A 24,561-nucleotide genomic window follows, 5' to 3' on the forward strand; every position below is an offset into this window, starting at 1 on the left:
CATTACAACCACAAACGTAAATGTATTTTATTGGGATTTTATGTGATAGACCAACACAAAGTGGTGCATAATTGTGAAGTGGAAGGAAAATGATACATGGTTTTCAAATTTTTTTACAAATAAAAAACTGAAAAGTGTGGCGAGCAAAAGTATTCAGCCCCCCTGAGCCAATACTTTGTAGAACCACCTTTCGCTGCAATTACAGCTGCAAGTCTTTTGGGGTATGTCTCTACCAGCTTTGCACATCTAGAGACTGAAATTTTTGCCCATTCTTCTTTGCAAAATAGCTCAAGTTCAGTCAGATTGGATGGAGAGCGTCTGTGAACAGCAATTTTCAAGTCTTGCCAGAGATTCTCAATTGGATTTAGGTCTGGACTTTGACTGGGCCATTCTAACACATGAATATACTTTGATCTAAACCATTCCATTGTAGCTCTGGCTGTATGTTTAGGGTCGTTGTCCTGCTGGAAGGTAAACCTCTGCCCCAGTCTCAAGTCTTTTTCAGACTCTAACAGGTTTTCCTCCAAGATTGCCCTGTATTTGGCTCCATCCATCTTCCCATCAACTCTGACCAGCTTCCCTGTCCCTGCTGAAGAAAAGCATCCCCACAGCATGATGCTGCCACCACCATGTTTCACAGTGGGGATGGTGTGTTCAGGGTGATGTGCAGTGTTAGTTTTCCGCCACACATAGCGTTTTGCATTTAGGCCAAAAACTTCAATTTTGGTCTCATCTGACCAGAGCACCTTCCTCCACATGTTTGCTGTGTCCCCCACATGGCTTGTGGAAAAGTGCAAACGGGACTTCTTATGGCTTTTTTATCAACAATGGCTTTCTTCTTGCCACTCTTCCATAAAGGAGTGGAGTGCACGCCTAATAGTTGTCCTGTGGACAGATTCTCCCACCTGAGCTGTGGATCTCTGCAGCTCCTCCAGAGTTACCATGGGCCTCATGGCTGCTTCTCTGATCAATGCTCTCCTTGCCCGGCCTGTCAGTTTAGGTGGACGGCCATGTCTTGGTAGGTTTGCAGTTGTGCCATACTCTTTCCATTTTCGGATGATGGATTGAACAGTGCTCCATGGGATGTTCAAAGCTTGGGATATTTTTTTATAATCTAACCCTGCTATAAACTTCTCCACAACTTTATCCCTGACCTGTCTGGTGTGTTCCTTGGGCTTCATGATGCTGTTTGTTCACTAATGTTCTCTAACAAACCTCTGAGGCCTTCACAGAACAGCTGTATTTATACTGAGATTAGATTACACACAACTGGACTCTATTTACTAATTAGGTGACTTCTGAAGGCAATTGGTTGCAATGGATTTTATTTAGGGGTATCAGAGTAAAGGGGGCTGAATACTTTTGCACGCCACACTTTTCAGTTTTTTATTTGCAAAAAAAATTGAAAACCATGTATCATTTTCCTTCCACTTCACAATTATGCGCCACTTTGTGTTGGTCTATCACATAAAATCCCAATAAAATACATTTACGTTTGTGGTTGTAACGTGACAAAATGAATGAATGAATGAATGAATACGTTTATTGTCATTGCACAATACTGTGCAATGAAATTCCATTGCATCTCCTCCGGTTAAAAATACAAACACGACAACCATTGACACATATGTACACTTATTAGTAAAAATAATAAATAAGTATTTAAAAAGAATTTTAAAAGAATGTTGCATTTCTTAGAATTACATTTTGCTTCCCGTGTTCTCTGTTGGAATTAAGTTCTTTTATCGCACATGGGTAGAAACTATTTTTTAGTCTACCGGTGCGAGCCTTCAGAGACCTGAATCGCCTCCCAGAGGGTAGCAGAGTGAAAAGGTGGTTGGCAGGGTGGGATGTGTCCTGCTTGATGTTTGTGGCCCGGCGCAAGCATCGGGCCCTATATATATCATCCAAGGAGGGCAGTTGAGCGTTTGTAATGCTCTGTGCAGTTTTTATAACTCTCTGCAGCGCCCTCCTCTCAGCCACAGTGCAGCTAGCAAACCACACCAGGATGCCATAGGAGAGGATACTTTCCACGGCGCATCGGTAGAAGGACAGCAGCAGCGGCTGTGAGACATTTGCTCTCCGCAGAAACCTCAGGAAATACAGCCGCTGCTGTGACTTCTTCACGAGAGTGACGGTGTTCATTTGCCATTTGAGGTCCTGGGAGATGTTTATTCCCAGGAACTTAAAACCAGTGACTCTCTCCACCATGTCTCCTTTGATGTATAAAGGAGCAGGTTCCTCTCTCCTCTTCCTCCTGAAGTCAACGACCAGTTCTTTTGTCTTTGATGGGTTGAGTACCAGGTTGTTTTTGGTACACCAGACAGTCAATTTTTGGACTTCATCTCTGTAGGCAGACTCGTCGTTGTTGTTTATCAGTCCCACCAGTCGCGTCGTCCGCAAACTTGATGATCCTGTTTGTACTGTGTGTTGGTGTACAGTCATAAGTGTATATTGTATACAAGATGGGACTCAGCACACATGTGGAAATGTTCAAGGGGTATGAATACTTTTGCAAGCCACTGTATGTCCTCTAGTTCTCGATTCCCTTTCTCTGGGCAAGACTCTGTGTGGGTATACTATCCATTCCTCTCATGATTTTGTAGACCTCTATAAGATCACCCCTCATCCTTCTGCGCTCCAAGCAATAGAGCTCCAGCCTACTCAACCTCTCCCTACAGCTCAGACCCTTGATCCTCTTGAGAATAGAGTCCTAGCCGACTCAACCTGTATTTCAGTCTTTTCATTTACAAGCTCTGGATCTCATTTGTCACCCAGCCCTAACGTTCTGAAAAGGTAATGGCCTTTGAAGGTCACCTACTGGTTTTGTATTCACTGGAATTTAGGATGTGAGGGGATCTTATAGAAACATATATAATTTTTAAAGGATTGGACAGGCTAGATGCAGGAAAAATGTTCCCGATGTTTGGGGAGTCCAGAACCAGGGGTCACAGTTTAAGAATAAGGGGCAGGCCATTTAGGACTGAGATGAGGAAAAAATTCTTCACCCAGAGTTGTGAATCTGTGGAATTCTCTCCCACAGAAGGCAGTGGAGGCCAATTCACTGGATGTTTTCAAGAGTTAGATTTAGCCATAATCATATTGAATGGCTCGAAGGGCCGTATCTATTTTTCTGTTTTCTAATCACTGCTCTCTTTCTGGTGATGGTGCATTTGGAAAAGTGTTGTGGACGCAATTTCAGGATTTAAACTTGGAGACACTGAAGGACATTTGACAGATTTTCAAACTGGGAGTAGAAGTGGCTTGGATGTGTTTTAAACTCTTATGGTTTTATCTTTCTTCATGGCCAATAGTCCCGAAGCCGTGATGTGGAATTTTCTGTCATTTCAAAGGATGACAATGTCAGTACCAAGGATAGTGTTTCGCTGGTCCTTAACTTTCACCCCACCAGCCTCTGCATCCAATCCATTCTGCAGTCTGTTCCCTCCGCAACTTCTTGGTTCACTCATCCCTCCCGAACCAAACCACCCTCTCCCCAAGTACCTTCCCCTGCCATTGCAGGAGATGTAACACCTGCCCCCGTACCTCCTCCTCACATCTATCCAGGGACCTCGGCAGTCCTTCCAGGTGAGACAAGTAGACCTCATCTACCCTTTAATGTTCCTGATGTGGCCTCCTTTACATCAGCGAGATCACAAGCAGACTAAGCCACCCTTTCAAATGTTTCCCTTATTTATAAAAAACAAACTGCTGGAGGAACTCACCAGGTCAGTCAGCATCTCTGGAGGGAAATGGACAGATATTTCGGGTCAGGACCTTTCTATAGACTAATGGAGTAAAGTGGTTAGACAGCAGTGTGGAGAAGGGGTGGGGGCAAGAACTGGCAAGTGATGCGTGATTTTAAATAAGGAGGAGTTGATTAGCGGATGAGACAGGTGGGGGAAGAGATGAATGGAGTTAACTGAGGCTGGAGTGATGTGTAGAAAAGGGTGCAGATAATGCAATCTGATAAGGAAGATGGGGAGTGAACTGCAGAACCAGAGGGAAGGATAGTGGTGGAAGGGAATAGGGCTAGGAAAATGGAGAGATGGGTAGGAGGTGAATGGATTGGGGGGTGCGGGGTAGTATAGCAGGGGTAAAGGAACTTTCCATTTTCTTCCAAAAAGAGACCGTTGCAGTTAGCCTGGGTACTTTCAAAGACCAGAGTATGCTTATAATTTTCTGTTCAGCCTTCAATGGTGCAGGTGTCCATATTTAAAAAGGGATTTGACAGATAACTATATGCACGTCAATTTTATATCAATGGTCGGGAAGTTATTAAGCAGCTGGAAGGTTATTAGCTAACCAAGAGAGCAAGTGTGAATTCCTGAAGTGAGACACTATGTCTCACAAATCTGTCCCTAATGACTCTGGTTTAGGAAGAGCACATCTACTAACTTGCAGCAATGATATTTAAAAGCCACTAGGACAGTTCCATGGATAGGAAAGGTTTGTAGAGATATGGGCCAGGATCAGGCAAGTGGAACTAGCTTGGTCAGGTAGGTTTAGTTTAGTTTAGAGATACAGGCCCTTCGGCCCACTGAGTCCGCGTCGCCCAACGATCCCTGCACACTAACCTTATCCTACACACGAGGGATAAATGTACACATACACCAAGCCAATTAACCTACAAACCTGTACATCTTTGGAGTGTGGAAGGAAACCGAAGATCTCGGAGAGAACCCACACGGTCAAGGGGAGAACATACAAACTCCGTACAGACAGCACCTGTAGTCGGGATCGAACCCGGGTCTCAGGCGCTGCAAGCGCTGTAAGGCAGCAACTCTACCGCTGCGCCACCGTGCCGCCCTTAATCGTCATGGACAAGTTGGACTGAAGGAACCTATTCTGTTGTGTAAAGCTCTGATAACTATGAATAACTGCCACTATGAATAAGTGGTATAACCATTCCTCAACTAGAAGTCAATAACTTATTAAAAAAATCTGAAGAAAAAATATTTTTATCAGGATAGACGTTAAATATATTTATATATCTCGCATGCATTGGTCAAAGTGCTAAACTTGGACGTGTATAGCATGCTTGCACCTGATGGCACCAGTCATAAAATAGCAGCTAATCACATCAGATTAGAGACAAATAGCATATTACAAAAATATAAAATGAGAATACCTCTTGGTTTCTTTGTGCCAAAGTACAAATGACTATTAATCTGCAAACAAGTCCCAGCAGCAGGTATTAGCCTCTGAAACCTTGAACGGATAACTTTAACTCAATGTAGGAGGCAGAACAATGTATTGCAGAACACACGATTAACATGCCTATCACGCTAGATACCATAACTTTTATATAACATCATGTTAAAATATAATAAGTGGCAGAATGGAAGTGTTGGTCACCTCAGCTAACATTGGTCTCAACCTGAGGTAGGTAGGCTGACTCTTAAATCAGAGAGCCATCACTGTTGCACTTTTTCTTAACTGTCATTTTTCTGTAAGGGATTCCCCCGAACTTCGTCAATTAATACATTGTTAAAATTAGAAATAATTGTGTTATACAATGAGACTGCAACAGACATTGTTACGGTAGGAATAAGAAAGGGGAGGATACAGAGATGTGCACCATAACTTATTAGCCATTACAAGAATCATTCCTTACCACAGATGCAGACACAAAGATATACAATGCTCAACAAGTAAAAAGGTTCCTTGCACACACACAGAGCAGACTTGCACAAGTGGTTCATATGTTTTGGCTTCTAAGACAGGGATGCTTGGTCAGTCTACATCTGGTCTGTATTGTCCGAGACAAGCTACAGAAAGGGCGGCACAGAGGTAGAGTTGCTGCCTTACAGTGCCAGATACCTGGGTTCAATCCTGACCACGGGAGTTTGAACTTTCTCCCCATCACCTGCGTGGGTTTTCTCCGGGTGCCCCAGTTTCCTCCCACACTCCAAAGACATACAGGTTTGTAGGCTTATTGGCTTGGCAAAATTGTAAATTGTCCCTAGTGTGTAGGATAGTGTTAGTGTGCGGGGATCGCTAGTCGGCGCAGACTCGGAGGGCGAGGCCCTGTTTCCACGCTGTATCTCTAAACTAAACTGGTTTAAAACTATTTTTTCTGTCCTGTCCTGGCAGAACTTGCTAAAATAAAATCTTGCATTCTATCTGCTTGCAAGAGTGCCAACCTAGGGGGACAGCACAAAAGATGAAGGGCAGATAGTATGGCCATTAATATCAGGGTCAATATCAATCATTCCCATCTCCTGAAAGGAGCAATCACAGAGAGAAATCAATGATAGTACCTGTACCATTAATAGCCATAACAGTACAGCTCTTCATCCATTTGCACATGTTCAAGTAGTTTGTTAACAAGGCTCAAGTTAATTCATTAAAAGTACAGTGGGGTGGCATAGTGGCAGAGTTGCTGCCTTACAGCGCCTGAGACCCAGGTTTGATCCTGACTACGGGTGCTGTCCGTACGGAGTTTTACGTTCTCTCTGTGACCACACTCCAAAGACGTACAGGTTTGTAGGTTAAAGATAGACACGAGATGCTGGAGTAACTCAGCGGGACAGGCAGCATCTCTGGAGAGAAGGAATGGGTGACATTTCGGGTCGAGACCCTTCAAGCAAGGGTATCCAGCGTTTTCTCTCGATCTTCGATTTAAACCAGCATCTGCAATTCCTTCCTACACAGGTTTATACGTTAATTGGGTTCAGTAAAATTGTAAATTGTCCCTAGTGTGTAGGATAGTGCTAGTGTACGGGAATCACTGGTTGGCACGGATCTGATAGGCCGAAGGGCCTGTATCCACACTGTTTCTCTAAAGTCTAAAGAAGCAGCTGGGCACCTAAGGCTCAATATATGATATTAAGAAGCATGGATAACTGCCCATAAGTCTCATCCACCTTGGTCAGTGTCTAAACCGGATGTCAGGTATCCTCGCAGTCATTTTCAAACATGTAGAAGGGAAATGCAAAGTATTTCATGCTTAACTAGAGGACCTAACTCAACTGTTTCTCCTTTTGGACTCAGCATGAAAATCATGTTTTCTTCTGAGAAAGATAATCTTTCTCTTCTCAAAAACTGCTGCCTTGTGCCAAGGGACCACATTTTTGTGCTTTATCTGATGGGATAAATTGCAGACTTGATTTTTTAAATCTCAAAATGTTGTAACATTGCTAGGGAACGGGGTTAAGAGGGAGAGATAGATCAGCCATGACTGAATGGTAGAGTAGACTTGAGGGGCCGAATGGACTAATTCTGCTTCTGCCACTTAGGACCATTGTGAAACACAAGCTGGACCTCAGCTAAAGTGCTGCACGCTGTTTTGGTCACCTCAATACAGGAAGGACGTGACAGCACTGGAGAAGGTGCAGAGGATGTTGCCCGTGATGGAGCAGTTCAGACATGAGGAGAGATTGGAGAAACTAGATCTGTTTTCCCTGGAATGGAGGAGGTTAAAATAAGACAGGATTGAAGTATATAAAATTATGAGGGATATAGATAGAGTGCAGGAAATAATCCCCACATCAGAGGTAGATAAAGCTCAAAGACATAGGTTTAACCCATGCAGGGCACGGGGAGAACGTACAAACTCCATACAGACAAGCACCCGTAGTCAGGATCGAACCCGGGTCTCTGGCGCTGTAAGGCAGCAACTCTACCGCTACGCCCCCGAGCCACCCGTGTAGGTCAGTCATGAAAATATATCACTACTAAATGTGCCACACAACATAGACATCTGCACGGTTAGCTATTCAAGGTTAGGAGTTTGCCTAACACAAGTGTTGTACAAGCTCTTTATAACAGCACATTACTCTCCCAATGGGACCAAACACTCATTTCTCGTGTGCTTGAACTTGATTGAACCATGTGTACCAGCGTGTAGTGGTAATAGACTGAATTCTGTTGATGGTGTTTGCTCCCAGTTCCTCAAATTGCTTAGTGGCTCAGCACAGGTACACAAGTTCCAGACCCGCTCCCAAAGAACAAATTGCTGGAGGAACGCAGCTACGGAGGGAAATGGACAGACGATGTTTCGGGTTGGGACCCCTCTTCAAGACTGCGTAAAGGTACAACTGAGTCCAGCTCCATCCAAGACCGCAAGAAATTGCAGCAAATTGTGGACGCAGCCCAGACCATCACACAAACCAACCTCCCTTCTATTGACTCCATTTATACCGTACGCTGCCTCGGCAAGGCCAGCAGCATAATCAAGGATGTGTTGTACCTTGGCCACTCCCTCTACTCCCCTTTCCTATCAGGCAAAAGGTATAGAAGTGTGAAAACACACACGACCAGATTCAGGGACAGTTTCTTCCCAGTTCTTATTAGGCAACTGAATCATCTTACCACAACCAGAGAGCAGTGCTGAACTACTATCTACCTCTTTGGTGACCTTCGGACTATCCTTAATTAAACTTTGCTGGCTTTACCCTGCACTAAACGTTATTCCATTATCATGTATCTATACGCTATAAATGGATAGATTGTAATCATGTATTGTCTTTCCGCTGACTGGTTATATCGCAACAAAAGCTTTTCACTGTACCTCGGTACATGTGACAATAAACAATAAACTTGAGTGGAGATAGCTGGTAGAAAGAAGTGAGGGGAAGGGAGCTCCCAATGGAACCGTGAATCCAGTAAGGCAGGTAGTAGAACCAGATAAGAAAGGGTTGGAGGGATATGGACCAAACGCGGGCAGGTGGGACGAGTGTTGCTGGGACATGTTGGCTGGTGTGGGCAAGTTGGGCCGAAGGGCCTGTTTCTACACTGTATCACTGTGACTCTAAAGCGTTGATTTCAGATGAGTCGGGTGGAGGAGATGGGAGATAGTCACACCAGGCTTCACCATTTATCATCTCCGGCCTTCGTCACCATCTCCACCCTTCTCTCTCAAACATGACTCACTTGCCAATCAACCTGTTCTCGCTTGGATCCACCCGTTACTTGCCAGCTCTCGTCTTACTCCTTCCTCTCTCGTCTTTCCACTGGCTATCTCCCCTCTACTGGGCAGAATGGCCTAATTCTGCTCCTACGTCTTATGGTCTACGCCAATCTTGAAGAAGGGCCACAACCCAAAATGTTGCCTGTCCGTTTCCCTCCACAGTTGCTGCCCGACCCGCTGGCTCCCTCCACCCGTCTGTTCTTTGCTCCAGATTGTGGAACCCGCAGTCTCTTGTGTTTCCAGATCTGCTTGGTCCGCTCTTGTTGAGATGTTCGTCACACACTCATGTAACTCATCGATACCCATTCAACTTGTTCCAGTGTATAGAGCTGAAAAAGGAATGGGATTTTATCTTGTGCGTTCCGTTCTCTCTGGAGCCAAGGCGACAGCGATAATCCCACTGTAACAACTGGAGGAGGAGGAGAAATGCAAGGCAGCAGGTTAGTCTTAGTCACATGGAAAATGCAGATAATCACTGGTAATAACCATTACTCTATACAGACCATTACCAGCAACACATTACAGCGACTATATTCATTAACTAGCTAAAGCACTTCCTGGGTTAGTAGACCATAAGATACAAGAGCAGAATTAGACCATTCGGCCCATCGACTCTGCTCCGCCATTCAATCATGGCTGACCTAATTTTTCCCTCTCAATCCCATTCTCCTGTCTTCACACTGTAATCTTTGGTGTCCTTAAGAAGGAACTGCAGATGCTGGTTTACACCGAAGATAGAAGCATAATGCAGGGGTAACTCAGCGGGTCAGGCAGCATCCCCGGAGAGAAGGAATAGGTGACGTTTCGGGTTGAGACCCTTCTTCAGACTGTGTGATGAAGGGTCTCAACCCGAAACTTCACCTATTCCTTTTCTCTAGAAGTGCTACCTGAACCGCTGAGTTACTACGGCATTTCTTTTGTGTTTACCTTGGGAGTAAAATATGGTTGTGTAAATTGTCTATAATCTTCTTATCCTCTGATATTTCATCAGTGTTGGAGAGTGCCGCAGTGCCTCCAGCTGTCGACAGAAACACCCCATGCTACGTGAGGAATGACAAGGATTCTTACGTGTTCTTATCTCAACCTACAGTACCAAAGCAGGTCACGATGTTTGTTGCTTCCATGCACAAATTGCCTGCAACATCTACCTATTGGTGTGACGACACTTCATTCTTCACCCTTGATCATGAAGCACAGACGTCCTGATATATAAATGGACGTCTCTTCTTTCACCTACATTTTGGATCAAGTTACATCAAGTGAAACTGGAACATGGTTTTTCCTGATCGCCTCGTCTGGAATAGATATCAGTTTCCTCACATAAAGTCTGGTTGCACACAGCACGAATTGCCACTTGGTCTCCCCGTAGAAAGAGTCATAGAGTGATACAGTGTGGAAGCAGGCCCTTTGGCCCAACTTACCCACACCGACCAACCTGTCCCATCTACACTCGTCCCACCTTCCTGCGTTTGGTCCTATCCATGTACCTGTCGAATTGCTTCTTAAACGTTGGGATAGTCCCTGCCTCAACTACCTGCTCTGGCAGCTCGTTCCATACACCCACCACCCTTTGTGTGAAAAAGTTAGGCCTCGGGTTCCCATAAAATCTTTCCCCCTTCACCTTAAACCTATGTTGTCTGGTTCTCAATTCCCCTACTCTGGGCAAGAGACTGCGCGTCTAGCCGATCTATTACGCTCATGATTTTCCTCACCTGTTGCAGAAGAGACACGGCTGCGGGACTGAGATGGTCTGGGAGTCGGAGCTGGGTGTGAGGATGGATTCTGGAGGGGTAGCATTGAGACAGGGTCTGGCACACACAGAGAGATATAGAACATGAATATACAACAGCGGGGAACACATAAATTAGGATTCATGATAGTTTGATTTTACTGGCTCAGTCAGGACAAGTTTTTACCTTCCATTAATGGGTGGGCCAAGGGTTGGTTTCCACACTGTATCTCTAAACTATACCAATTGATTTTTTTTCCTTATTCAATTAAAAATGATTAAGACCAACTTACATGAAGACTTCTGAAGACATTTGGTAAAGTTTCACTTCAATGAAATGTTTAAAGATTTGGATTTGGGAATGGATAAAGAATTTGTTTCTGGGTAGAAAACAGATGGGTCTTTAGGAATCTCTGAGGGAGAGTAGGAAGTACTGCATTTTTTTGTTATTTCAAACCTCAACATCAACCCCACAACTATTTTTAATTGTGGTCAAACAACATTCAGCAGTTACTCTTGTTTACTGTCAAGTTCATGCAAGTGGATCAAAATATGCTGCTTAAGATTCTGCTTCTTATAAAACATAAAGCACAGCACAGTCTTTACTTCACTTTAGAGCATGGGCCTCCAAACTTTTCAGCATGAGGGCCACATTATATATTTGGCACATTTTTGTGGGCTGTAGGAAAAAACGACAATAGACAATAGGTGCAGGAGTAGGCCATTCGGCCCTTCGAGCCAGCACCGCCATTCACTGTGATCATGGCTGATCATCCACAATCAGTACCCCGTTCCTGCCTTCTCCCCATATGCCCTGACTCCGCTATCTTTAAGAGCTCTATCTAACTCTCTTTTGAAAACATCCAGAGAGTTGGCCTCCACTGCCTTCCGAGGCTGAGAATTCCACAGATTCACAACCCTCTGTGTGAAAAAGTTTTCCCTCATCTCCGTTCTAAATTGCCTACCCCTTATTCTTAAACAGTGGCCCCTGGTTCCTGGTCCCCCAACATCGGGAACATGTTTCCTGCCTCTAGCGTGTCCAACCTTTAATAATCTTATATGTTTCAATAAGATATCCTCTCATCCTTCTAAATTAGAGAGTATACAAGCCCAGCTGCTCCATTCTATCAACATATGACAGTCCCACCATCCCGGGAATTAACCTCATGAGCCTACGCTGCACTCCCTCAATAGCAAGAATGTCCTTCCTCAAAGTTGGAGACCAAAACTGCACACAATACTCCAGGTGTGGTCTCACTGGGGCCCTATACAACTGCAGAAGGAAAGAAATGTCAGTTTTGCTGTTTGGACCTGATCTTAGAGGGAATATTCCAGTTCCGATGCGCAAACAGGGGTAGTGGATAGAAAAGGTAGCCGATGGCGTCCGCGGGCTTGGAATGGACTTTAGTCACTCGCGTTTTCTCTGAGTCATAGATAGAGACGGCGAGAAAGTGAAGTGTCGGGGCTCGAGCAGAGGAAAGTGGTAGCTGGTTGGAAACTGGCAGTGAGGGAGATAAGCGGTGAAGCAGCAGGAAGCAGCGCCGATACAGACATGATGCATCTTAAGAGAGAGGTGAGGGAAGGGTCTGGCGGCGACTGAAACAAGGAATGATCTACGTATTCTGACTGCAGGGAGAGAGATAGAGCCTAACGGGCTCCCACCTGGAACTGGGAATTCGGTTTGAACCCATTCTCCCAAAGATCCGTTCCAATCTGTTGTGTGGAGAGAAAATGCTGCAAACACGCCACAAATTCTCTGAGTCACCGGACTTTAGGACCCGGGGGAGCCCAGAGCTCAGAGCATGCTGCGGGCCTGATAAAATCTCGTGGCGGGCCGGATGTGGCCCGCGGGCCATAGTTTGGAGACCCCTGCTTTAGAGATACAGTGTGGACCTACCGAGTCCACGCCAACCAGTGATCACTTCGTACACCGACACTATCCTACACACTAGGGACAATTTACAGAAGCCAATCAACGTACAAACCTGCACGTCTTTAGAATGTGGGAGGAAACCGGAGCACCCGGAGAAAACCCACGCGGTCACCGGGAGAATGTACAAACTCCGTACAGACAGCACCCGTGATCAGGATCGAACCCAGGTCTCTGGCGCTGTAAGGCAGCAACTCTACCGCTGCACCACCGTGCCGCCCACTATTCGGTTTCCTACTCTGCAAAACCTTATCAAGAGAAAAGCTCTTTGAGCTGAAATGTGAAAGGGATATTTTTGATACTAAGGTTATAAACAAAATCTAATATAGTAAATGGTTACAAGAGATCAGGAGAAGACAAAAGTATCAACAAGAACAGTTACCGTCCCAGTTAGAAGCTCGAACAACAACGCTCCAAGACTCCACCAGTCACAGGCCTCTGTTACCTCTCCAACCCCACCGACTTCTGGCAGAATCAAAACAGTTATGAGGTAGAACAACAGAGAGCAACATTGCAATTATATACTTTAATATGGTACACATGTCCTTTATACAATTCACCTCAAAACTAAAAACCCTTCTGTCACTTTCATACACCCACTCTCCCCATTACCTTTTGGAGATTCTGCTGTTCATTAACCATTTAACTACCTCAGTCAATGCTTTAAGGAGCTAAAACTATTTTGCGGACAATATTTTCTTTAGTTTATCGTCAGGTGGGTGACATCCTTAGCTGGGCAGAAGTTTGTTCTAACATTCAACTAGGATTTGTGACGAACAAAAAAAAGCCTTACATTCTAATTCTAGATCACTCAGAGTTTAGTTTCGTTTAGTTTAGAGATAAAATACATTTGGATTTAGAAATGGTTTTGCAGGGAATGGAGGGATGAGTTTTGTGCAGGTAGATAAGTGATGATCTTAGCTTCACATTCGGCACAGATATTGTTAGCCAAAGGACCTGTTCTTGTGTAGGAAAGAACTGCAGATGCTGGGTTAAATTGAAGGAAGACACAAAATGCTGGAGTAACTCAGTGGGACAGGCAGCATCTCTGGAGAGAAGGAATGGGTGACGTTTTGGGTCGAGACCCTTCTTCAGACTGTTCTTGTGCTGTACTGTTCTATGTTTAGTCTTTTGAGATACAGCATGGAAACAGGCCCTTCAGCTTAACATGCCCCTACCGACCAAGATGCTCCATCTATACTCTAGTTCCACCTTCCTGCGTTAAGCCCATACCCATCTAAACCGTCCCTATCCACGTACCTGTCCAAATGTCTACAAATGTACATGTATCTGTGGTCACCTTTATATTAAGTTTAAATATTATTTTTATTTCTATTCTGCTCTCTTGTCTCAGGCGGGGCAGTGAAACGGACAGTGCGATGGATTGCTCCTTTAAAGTGGATGCAGAGGCTTGATGCACCAAACAGTGTCCAGTGTACAATTCTGTGCATTACGTAAGATTACCAACATCAGATCTCGAGGGCCATTTCTTAGAATCTGGAGATCAGCTCGCTTGACATTTAAAGGACATAAAATCCTTTGAGGAGATGCCTTTAATTATTGAAGGCAGCCGAAAGAGGTTTGATTTAACCAAATACCAAGATTCATTCTCTCTCAACACCAATGTATGATGATCTCCAGCTGGTATTTCCCTTCACATTAGGGCAGAACGGTGGAGTTGCTGCCTTAAAGTACCAGAGACCCGAGATCGATCCTGACTACAGGTGCTGTCTGTATGCAGTTTATACATTCTTGCCGTGACCGCATGTGTTTACCCTGGGTGCTCCGGTTTCCTCCCACATTCCAAAGGCGTACAGGTTTGTAGATTAATTGGCTTCGGAAAAAATTGTCCCTAGTGTGCAGGATAGTGTTGGTGTATGGGGATCGCTGGTCGGTGCAGACTCGGTGGGCTGAAGGGCCTGTTTCTGCACTGTATCTTTTAAATTAAAAACTAAGTTTGTTTGGCAATAAATTAGGAATATATCTCCAAATTCTTCCTGACCATTTGACTAGATCTCTAATCATTGAAGGTAAAACAGTTTACAGTGAAAACATTGCAGACCATTCAGCCAAAACTCTCAGATCAAACAGGCGGATTTGGATATCTACTGGCATCGTTATAATGCTGGTTGCAGACGGTGGTGTTGATGGAGTCGGCCACGGGAGGTCCTACAGTGGCCGGGCGAGTTGGTGGATCGGGCGCAGCCTGTGGTAGCTGCACAGGGAGGCAGTGAAGGGGTGCCATCAATGTTGCACTGGGGCTGGTCGACCTCTACTTCATCAATCCCGTACCATCAGACACCGGGCCAAGTTAATAAGAAGTGCAGGAAGGCAACTGGTTTATACCGAAGATAGACACAAAGTACTGGAGCAACTCAATGGGACAGGCAGCATCTCTGGAGAAAAGGAACAGGTGATGTTTGGGTCGGAACCCTTCTTCAGACTGAAAGTAGCGGGGGGGGGGGGGGGAGGAGGGAACTTGAGGCCGTCCATCAAGAGAATAACAAATTGCATATCTCCTTGGCACGGTTCGGACTGATCATGGAGTCGAAAGATGTTGCTGGAATGGGTCGACTCTCTCATGCTGTCCCAGAAGAGGATATAGTATAAGATCTTAAGGAATAGGAGTAGAATTAGGCCATTCGGCCCATCAAGTCTACTCCGCCATTCAATCATGACTGATCTATCTCTCCCTCCTAACCCCATTCTCCTGCCTTCTCCCCATAACCTCTGACACCTTTACTAATCAAGAATCCATCTATCTCTGCCTTAAATATTTACACTGACTTGGCCTCCACAGCCTTCTGTGGCAAAGAATTCCACAGATTCACCACCCTCTGAATGAAGCCATTTCTCCCCATCTCCTTCCTAAAAGAACATCCTTTAATTCTGAGGCTATGAACTCTAGTCCTAAACTCTCCCACGAGTGGAAACATCCTCTCCACATCCACTCTATCCAAGCCTTTCACTAATCTCTATGTTTCACTGAGGTCCCCTCCTTCTTCTATTTTGGCCGGATGGCAGGCTGAACAAGCATTTCACTGTTTCTCTGTACACGTGACATTATTAAATCAAACCAAGAATACATTTCACTGGCAGTTGCATAATAAACAGGTGCCAAAATCCCTGAATTTAAACCCCACATGCTCAGATGTGCCACCTCTGGCCCAGTGGAGGTGCTTCACCAGGAAGACCTGTACACACTCCAGGTCCTGTCCCGTACTGCCAAACCCAATTACCTGGTGCACAATACATGTCCTCTATGGCTTTAGTATTACACTGAACTTCAACTTCACTCCACTGGCCAAAATACGTGAGGCAAATGTGACCTGTAAAAAGATCACAGTTAGATGATGTTGTGGTCTATGACTGACAGCATTTCAATTAAAATTACATGACAGAAGCAGCCAGGATAAATAGAGATGCAAGGAACTGCAGATACTAGCTTCTTCAGCAAAACACAAAGCGCTGGAGTAAGGCACCCAGTCTGAAGAAGGGTCCCGACCTGAAACATCACTTGTGCATTCCCTCCACAGATGTGACCCACTGAGTTTCTCCAGCACTTTGAGAATTGCAGCAGCAAAAAAATACTAGTTTAAAATCTTTTTGTCCAGTTTTGAACTCACCTGCATTATCCACAAGTATATTTCTGGGGTTGAGATCCAGACACACAATTCCCTGCTGGTGTAGACTTTCTATAGCAAGAACCATCTCAGCCACCCAGATTCTGATCTGATCCTCTGACAGACCTGAGGAAGCCAGGCTTGGGACAGGATGTTCAGCATTGGGGTGGGGTGGCGGAGGGGATGAGGAATGGCCTTCTTGTGCTTTGCAGGGATCGGAAAAGCCCGCTGTCCTGTTTAAGGTTCTCGGACTGTCAGGTTTGCAAAATGGACTTTTGCCCGAAACAGTTCTGGAATCATGATGCTCATGATTATAGCAAGTTACAGTGACTGGAGACTGGTCTAGCTTATCTTTGTGGTTCAACATTGCCTCAGGCGATCCATCTTTCAACGTCAATAACTTGTTCGGAGATTCAATGCCGTTTAGTGGTGACGTCTGATGCCCATTCGCGTGCTGTATAGAACTGAGGACACTCACGGAAGTCTTTTGCTCTGGCTGATTCTTCTCCAAGACGGCGCCTGTTGTATTTCTTGCAGGCAAGGCAGCTGATGACCCGACAACGACCAGGTTGGTGTTATCTAGAACACTGTTGACTTTGCTATTGCTGTCAATTATATCCAAAGGATTGACTGTTATTTGGTAGTAGCCCCTTGTCCCTTGTCTTGTGCCAGCCTTCAAGTTCAAACTGGTGGCTCGGATGGGACTTCTAACCGGGCTTGATCCATGTCGAGACTCCTCGTTAAACAGCGAAGGCTTTCCTTTCAGCAAATCTGAAGCCGCGTGGATTTGGTAAGTTCTTGACGACTTTGGGCTGGAAGATTTACCGGGGCCTTCACTGTCCGAAAAATGATCAAGGGGCCGTAATACCTTACCCTGGGAGAGAAGCTGACTCTTTCCACACTGCAGGTCGATTTGCGTCAGATTGTCCACACTGCCGAGTATAATGTGGTTCAGGGTTTTCCTACTTTGAGATAAATCTCCGTCCCTTTCTGAAAGCAACGCGATGTCAAAGGTTACGCAGTCACTATGTGGCAGATGCGTGACCAGTAAACGTGGCCCATCAGGACTTTGCCCAAAGCCATTCGGCGATAGACTAGCTTTTGAAAGCTTGTCATTTCCCTGCCAAGTTCCCGTCCTGTTTGCACACTCATTCTGTGCATTTTGTTGGTTTGCTGCATTTGTGTGACAAGATGGTTTGTCACCTACTTCCTGCTCTGTCCTTGTCTCTGGGTGGCTGAGGTCAGTGTTGCAACTGTACTCCGTGGTCCGTTCTCTGCTCGTTTTATTCCTGTCCTCACTTTGCCAGTCCTCCTTGCTGACTGGTGCAAGTGTGGAAGCAGCGTCACACACAGCTAACAGAGAGGGGGCAGTGTAGCTGTTCTTCAGTTTGAAGGTCTTGTGGCGTGGACTGGAGCATTCCGGGAATTCCAACCCTTTTTCCGTGCCGGCCGGCCGATACTGTCGTAGATGAGACCAGAGTTTCCCGCCTGCAAACCAAGGAGGTGTACAATGAAACTCACATGGCCTGCAATGCATTGGACATGGGCAAACATGCAGCTACCTACACCAGTGCAGAAAATCATGGAAAAACTCCAAGAAGGACCGAAGTTTTAGTTTAGTTTAGAGATACAGCGCGGAAACAGGCCCTTCGACCCACCGGGTCCGTGCTGACCAGCGATCCCCGCATATGAACACTATCCTACACACACGGGGGACAATTTTTACATTTACCAAGCCAATTAACCTACAAACCTATAAGTGTGGGAGGAAACCGACGATTTCGGGGAAAACCCACGCAGGTCACGAGGAAAACGTACAAACTCCGTACAGACAGCACCCGTAGTCGTGATTGAACCCAGGTCTCCGATGCTGCATTCGCTGTAAGGCAGCAACTCTACCGCTGCACCACCGTGCAAGTTATAACTTAACATATAGCATTGATATAACATATAACCCACGACTCAGTTTGTAACATGCCTGTTTCAAGGTGAACGGTTCAAGTCCTACGCCAGTAACTTCAACACAAAATTTCAAGGTTGTAATTTACTGCTGTGCCATTGAAGGGCTGCACCATTCAACATTAAATTGAAGAGATCTCACTACCTAGGTGTGTCTATAAGCTTCCATGGCACTATTCACAAGAGGACTCAAGGGTCTGAGCTATAGGGAGAGGTTGAGTAGGCTGGGACTCTATTCCTTGGAACACAGGAGGATGAGGGGTGATCTTACAGAGGTGTATAAAATCATTTTATACACCTAGATCGGGTAGATTCACAGCCTCTTGCCCAGAGTAGGGGAATCGAGGACCAGAGGACATAGGTATAAGGTTAAGAGGAAAAGGATTTAATAGGAATCTGAGGAATAACCTTTTCACTCAAGGGGGGTGGCTGTCTGGAATATAGAAACATAGAAAATAGGTGCATGAGTAGGTCATTCAGCCCTTCGAGCCAGCACCGCCATTCAATATGATCATGTCTGATCATCTAAAATCAGTATCCCATTCCTAAGAGTTAAATCTAACGCTCTCTTGAAAACATCCAGTGAATTGACCTCCACTGCCTTCTGTGGCAGAGAATTCCACAGATTCACAACTCACTGGGTGAAAAAGTTTTTCCTCATCTCAGTGCTAAATGGCCTACCCCCTATTCTTAAACTATGGCCCCTGGTTCTGGACTCCCCCAACATTTGGGAACATTTTTCCTGCATCTAGCCTGGCCAATCCTTTAAGAATTTTATATGTTTCTATAAGATTCCCTCTCATCCTTCTAAATTCCAGTGAATACAACCCCAGTCGAGCCATTCTTTCTTCATATGCCAGGCCTGCCATCCCGGGAATTAACCTGGTGAACCTATGCTGCACTCCCTCAAAAGCAAGAATTGAGCTGCCAGAGGAGGTAGTTGAGGCAAGGACTATCACAATGTTTAAGAAACTGTTAGGTACATGGATAGGACAAGTTTGGAGGGATATGGGCCAAAGGTAGGCAGGTGGGACTAGTGTAAAAACACAAAGTGCTGGAGGAACTCAGCAGGTTGCGCAGCATCTGTGAATGGACAGACGAGTTAAGTTGGGACCCTTTTCAGACTGTTTCAGTTAGGCAAATAATGACTTTTTAGACTTTACTTTAGAGAAAGTGTGGAAACAGGCCCTCTGCCCACAGAGACCTCGCCGACCAGCGACCACCGCATACACCAGCACTATCCTACACGCACTAGAGACAATTTACAATTTTACTGAAGCCAATTAACCTACAAACCTGTACATCTTTGGAGTGTGAGTGGAAACCAGAGCACCTGGTGAAACCCCACGCAAGTCACGGGGAGAACGTACAAACTCCGAAACAGACAACAGCTATAGTCAGGATCGCACCCGGGTCTCTGGCGTTGAAAGGCAGCAACTCCACTGCTGCACCACCGTGCCGCCCACTTTTTTTTAATCTGTTTATGTTTTTAAAAACATAAGATATTGCCTAGCCCAGGGAAACTCCCATTTTCTTGTGAAACAGCACAAAATCTTTCATGATAAACTCAGCCTAATGCTGGATTGGGCGATCCAGCTCTCCACACTGCTGGGCGGAGCCACCCTCCATGTTAGCAATTTTTGAATGCCATTTTTCATATTCGATCAATATTTTTATTCTTTCCACTCAACAGGACCTAGTCCCACTTAATGTAATCCCATGAACTTAATTCTAACATGGTTCCATTTCCAAATAAATAATAACCCAGCGGTATGAATATTAATTTCTCTAACTTCAAGTAACCCTTACATCCCCTCTCTCCGTCCATCCCCACAACGTGGTCATCGTACTAGTTTCACATCGTCCTGCTGGGTTTCACAGTTTATCAGTCTGAAGAAGGGCCTCGACCTGAAACGTCACCTATTCCTTCGCTCCATACATGCTGCCTCACCCGCTGAGTTTCTCTACCTTCACTGTTTATATCACTCGCTATCACCTTCCACAAGCCAACAATGGACCATTGTGGGCTCCACCTCCTTGATCATCTTAGCTGTTTCTGATTTGACCATTTGCATATCTTTCATTCATTTGTTCAATGTAGCTTTCCATACCTCTCGATTCCCTCCCCCCCCCCCACGGGACTCTCAGCCTCGACCCGAAACGTCACCCATTTCTTTTCTCCAGAGATGCTGCCTGACCCGCTGAGTTACTCCAGCTTTCTGTGTCTATCTTCAGTGTAAAACAGCATCAGCAGTTCCTTCTTACACAACCCTTTGGGAGTTCCTTACGTGGCACGTGCTCCAGGTGAAGAAAGATGGTATCATCACTGACATAATACTGCAGGAGTTGAACCATGAATGGAACACCTTGTGGGATTATTGTCTGCCGCTCGCGGTTCATGAGGCTACACTTGGGCAGGCTCTACAAAGAGAAGAGAAAGTAATTAGCTTTAGCATGTAGGATTTGAGTCTCCATCACAAATGCAACCCATTGATAAATTAATGGGAGAGTTTAGGTGCCTCAGAATTAAAGGATGTTCCTTTGGGAAGAAGCTGAGGAGGAATTTCTTTAGTCAGAGGGTGGTGAATCTGTGAAATTCATTGCCGCAGAAGGCTGTGGAGCCCAAGTCAATGGATATTTCTAAGAGAGATAGATAGATTCTTAATTAGTATGGGTGTCAGGGGTCATGAGAAGGCAGGAGCAGGGCCGGCCTTAAGCCGATTGGACCGATTGCTCCCAATTGGGCCCCGTGCCTAAGGGGGCCCCGCGCCAGAGTAATCTACTCTCGGCTCGGGTAGATCTACCCCGGGTGGAGGGTGGAGAGAAAGTAGAGGGGTGGAGGGGGAACAAAGGGGTAGACGGGGAGGGAGGTGTGAGGGGGAATGGAGAAGGGGGAGATGGGTCATTCCCTCACGGTCCCGGGGCAGCACTCCCGCCCCTCCAGTCGCCGTGCTTCACACACATAGCCCCGGCTCCACCACTCTCTCTCCCCGGGGAGACGCGGTGAACAACACAGGAAGGCCCGGGCCAGGGGTTGGAGCAACATTTACAAACCTCGGCCTCAGCTCACACCCGCTCCCGCCGCTGGCCCTCTTCCCCTCCCTTCTCTCCTTCCCTTCCTCCCTCCCTTCTCTACCCTCCCTCCCTTCCTAAGGACCTCAAGATCTCTCTCCTTCCCTCCAGAAGGCCTCTCTCTCTTTTCGCTTCTCTCCTTCCCTCCATCCCTTCTTTCTCTCCTTCCCTTCTTTCTCTCCTTCCCTCCCTCCCTTCTCTCCTTCCCTCCCTCCCTTCTCTCCTTCCCTCCCTCCCTTCTCTCCTTCCCTTCTTTCTCTCCTTCCCTCCCTCCCTTCTCTCCTTCCCTCCCACACACAAATGACGCAGACAACTAACACACACACATCACGCAGACAACACGCAGACAACACGCACGCGCACACACACGCGCACACACACGCGCACACACACGCGCACACACACGCGCACACACACACACACACACACACACAAGTTAGGATGGGGTAGAAGCCAAACATTTTATTTGTTACTTGTAGGCTTACAGGTTTGCAATTTTATATTAAAATGTAGCTTCGATCCGTTTGGTCCCAGGCACTTTTTAAGTGCACATTTTGATTGCTTTCCATTCTACCATAGAGATATAAAGTCTATAATAGACTTTATTTATATTTCTATGATTCTACAAACCTTGGCTGGGAACCTGGGGCTCACCAAAATTGTTCCCAATTGGGCCCCGCACCTCCTAAGGCCGGCACTGGGCAGGAGAATGAGGTTAAAGAAGAGATAGATCAGCCATGATTGAATGGTGGAGTAGACCTGATGGGCCGAATAGTCTAATTCTGCTCCTATCACTTATGAACATGCTGCTTAGCCACTAGATCAGAGATGCAAAAGAGTTTATTCTCTCCCTGTGCCCATAGTAAGTTAAACGTGAGCATTCAGCATTCACATCCCTTCTGCCTCACCACTCAACACAGGGCACAAGGTGATGCTGCCTTCACTTGGTGATTCCCATAGCAGAGACCTCAAGTGATAACATGAATCATATTTTTGTCAGCAACTGACACTGGATAATTTTGTTAATCTTGCATTACTCTAAACAAGAGCTCCAATGATATGGCTGAGAAAAGTCAGCACACTAAGCGGCTGTGAACAATTACTTTAGACTTCAGAGATACAGTGTGGAAACAGACTCTTTGGTCCACTCAGTCTGCGCCAACCAGCAATCACCCCGACACTAACACCATCCTACACACTAGGGACAATTGTACAACTTATCCAAGCTAATTAACCTTCCAACATGTACAATTTTGGAGTGCGGGAGGAAACCGCAGCACTCGGGGGAAACCCACGTGGTGACAGGGGACAACGTGCAAACTCCGGGCAGACAACACCTGTAGTCAGGATCGAACCCGGGTCTCTGGCGCTGTATAGCAGCAACTCTACCGTTGTGCCACCGTGCCGGCCTCAATCATAAATGAGGCAAGTACTGAAATGAGGCAAGCAGTATCTATTAAAAAGAATGTCTGATAAGATAATTTAGGGCCATCGTGAATTTATGGAGAATAAAATATGTGTAAATAGCTTTGTAGCAAATCGATCTCTACTGCTTACTCCTTTACAAGAACAAGTGGCGGCAATGGAATTGCTACAAAGGAAATTCCAAAGTTTAGGACTATGCAGCAGCAAACACAGCCACAGAGGTTTCCATTAAAACAATGAACACACAGCAGAAACTGTCAGAGACACAGCATATCTTTTCTGACGGTGACTGCACTTCATGCCAGGTTAAGATTCAGACACTTACTTTAAGTATGAAAGGGTCCTTTGTGGATGGATTCTGCACGAGCAGCACCTTGACAAAAGGAAAGAAAAATTAACTTTGCCACTTAATTCAGAGATTAAAACAGCCAATCTTGAACAGCAATAAAATCTAGAAAGGAATTATAAAATCATGAGATGAATAGATCGGGTGAATGCGCAAAGAGTCTCTTGCCCAGAGTAAGGGAATCGAGGACCAAAGGACATAGGTTTAAGATGAAGGGGAAAAGATCTATTCGGAATCTTTTTCACACAAAGGGTGATGGGTGTAGGGATGGAGCTGCCAGAGGAGGTAGTTGAGGCAGGTGCTATCCCAACGTTTAAGAAACAGGTACGGACGGGTTTAGGGGGATATGGGCCAAACGCAGGCAGGTGAGACTAGTGTAGCTGGGACATGTTGGACGGTGAGGGCAAGTTGGGTCGAAGGGGCTGTTCCACACTATATCGTTCTGAAACTTCTGAAAGCTGACTCAGTCAAGAGAGCTTTCTAAATAGAGTGAGACTCTGTTAATCCAGTAGTTTGGGGACTTTGAAAGTGCTGCACTAACAGATATTCCGGATTCTATTAATATTTCAACACACTCTGTTTTTTAAGATGTTAAACATTAAATCAATACATTTTCCAGTGGACCCTATTAACTTAAAATGTGCATTGTTACCGGTGCCCCAGGGAGGGAGCATCTGGAAGGTGTAGTGGGGTTTTGAAGGAGAGATGTTCTTGGAACTGATTCTGACTATGGCAGTTCACACAGTTTGCACAGCTAGTAGAATCAAAGAGTCATAGAGTGATGCAGTATGGAAACAGGCCCTTCGGCCTAACTTGCCCACACTGGCCAACATGTCCCACCTACACTAGTCCCACCTGCCTGCGCTTGGTCCATATCCCTCCAAACTTGTCCTATGTACCTGTCTAACTGCTTCTTAAATGTTGGGGTTGTCCCAGCCTCAACTAACTCCTCTGGCAGCTTGTTCCATACACCCACCACCCTTTGTGTGAAAACGTTACCCCTCAGATTCCTATCTTTTCCCCTTCACTTTCCTCTGGTCCTCGATTGCCCTGCTCTGGGCAATAGATTCTGGGTATCTACCCGATCTATTCCTCTCATGAACTGCTGCCACACTGTTCCAGAGATCAAGGTTGAAACTTGACCTCTGGTGCCATCGGTGTAGATTGTTCACCCCAAGAGCGATTGGGTTTCCTCCAATCCCTTCAGTTCCCTACTACATTAGACACACATATGGGCCAATAGGTAAATTTGGACACTTGAAATGCCTTTTGGCCAGTGGTACATTCTGGGGGCAGTTGATGGGAATTTGTGGAGCACAAAATAAGATGAATGTAAATGGATGTTTGGTGGTCAATGTGGACTCAGTGGGGCGAAGTGCCTGATTCCACACTGCATGATTCTATCTCCAAGTGACCCAGAAAACCGGAATTTGTAGAAATAGGTCACAGATATAAAATCTCAAATTCTGTTCTTGTAATAAGGGGAAAGAGATTACAACAAACCAATAAAGGGAGACAAAGGAAACATTTGATTAACGCACTAAACCTGAAGGATTATGTTTG

The 24,561-nt window shown here is 45.6% G+C and overlaps 1 protein-coding gene and 1 long non-coding RNA gene across 2 annotated transcripts in view; both read right to left on the reverse strand.

The window, feature by feature from the left end:
• Nucleotides 1-4,943: 4,943 nt before the first annotated feature.
• Nucleotides 4,944-5,881, reverse strand: LOC116977232. Its single transcript, XR_004413151.1, has 2 exons — nucleotides 5,844-5,881; nucleotides 4,944-5,802 (listed from the first exon to the last, which is right to left on the reverse strand). It is a non-coding gene; the product is annotated as an uncharacterized LOC116977232 (long non-coding RNA).
• A 2,590-nt stretch (nucleotides 5,882-8,471) lies between these two features.
• Nucleotides 8,472-24,561, reverse strand: part of rps6kl1 (ribosomal protein S6 kinase like 1) — a 46,125-nt gene continuing 30,035 nt past the window's right edge. The window contains 8 exon segments of the mRNA XM_033027661.1: nucleotides 8,472-9,323; nucleotides 10,627-10,722; nucleotides 12,956-13,038; nucleotides 15,813-15,902; nucleotides 16,200-16,480; nucleotides 16,517-17,684; nucleotides 20,444-20,576; nucleotides 22,978-23,025. Coding sequence (XP_032883552.1) covers nucleotides 9,207-9,323; nucleotides 10,627-10,722; nucleotides 12,956-13,038; nucleotides 15,813-15,902; nucleotides 16,200-16,480; nucleotides 16,517-17,684; nucleotides 20,444-20,576; nucleotides 22,978-23,025 — 2,016 coding nt within the window. The 3' untranslated portion in view covers nucleotides 8,472-9,206.

This window comes from Amblyraja radiata, chromosome 9, assembly GCF_010909765.2.
Source record: "Amblyraja radiata isolate CabotCenter1 chromosome 9, sAmbRad1.1.pri, whole genome shotgun sequence".
Classification (NCBI taxonomy): Eukaryota; Metazoa; Chordata; class Chondrichthyes; order Rajiformes; family Rajidae; genus Amblyraja; species Amblyraja radiata.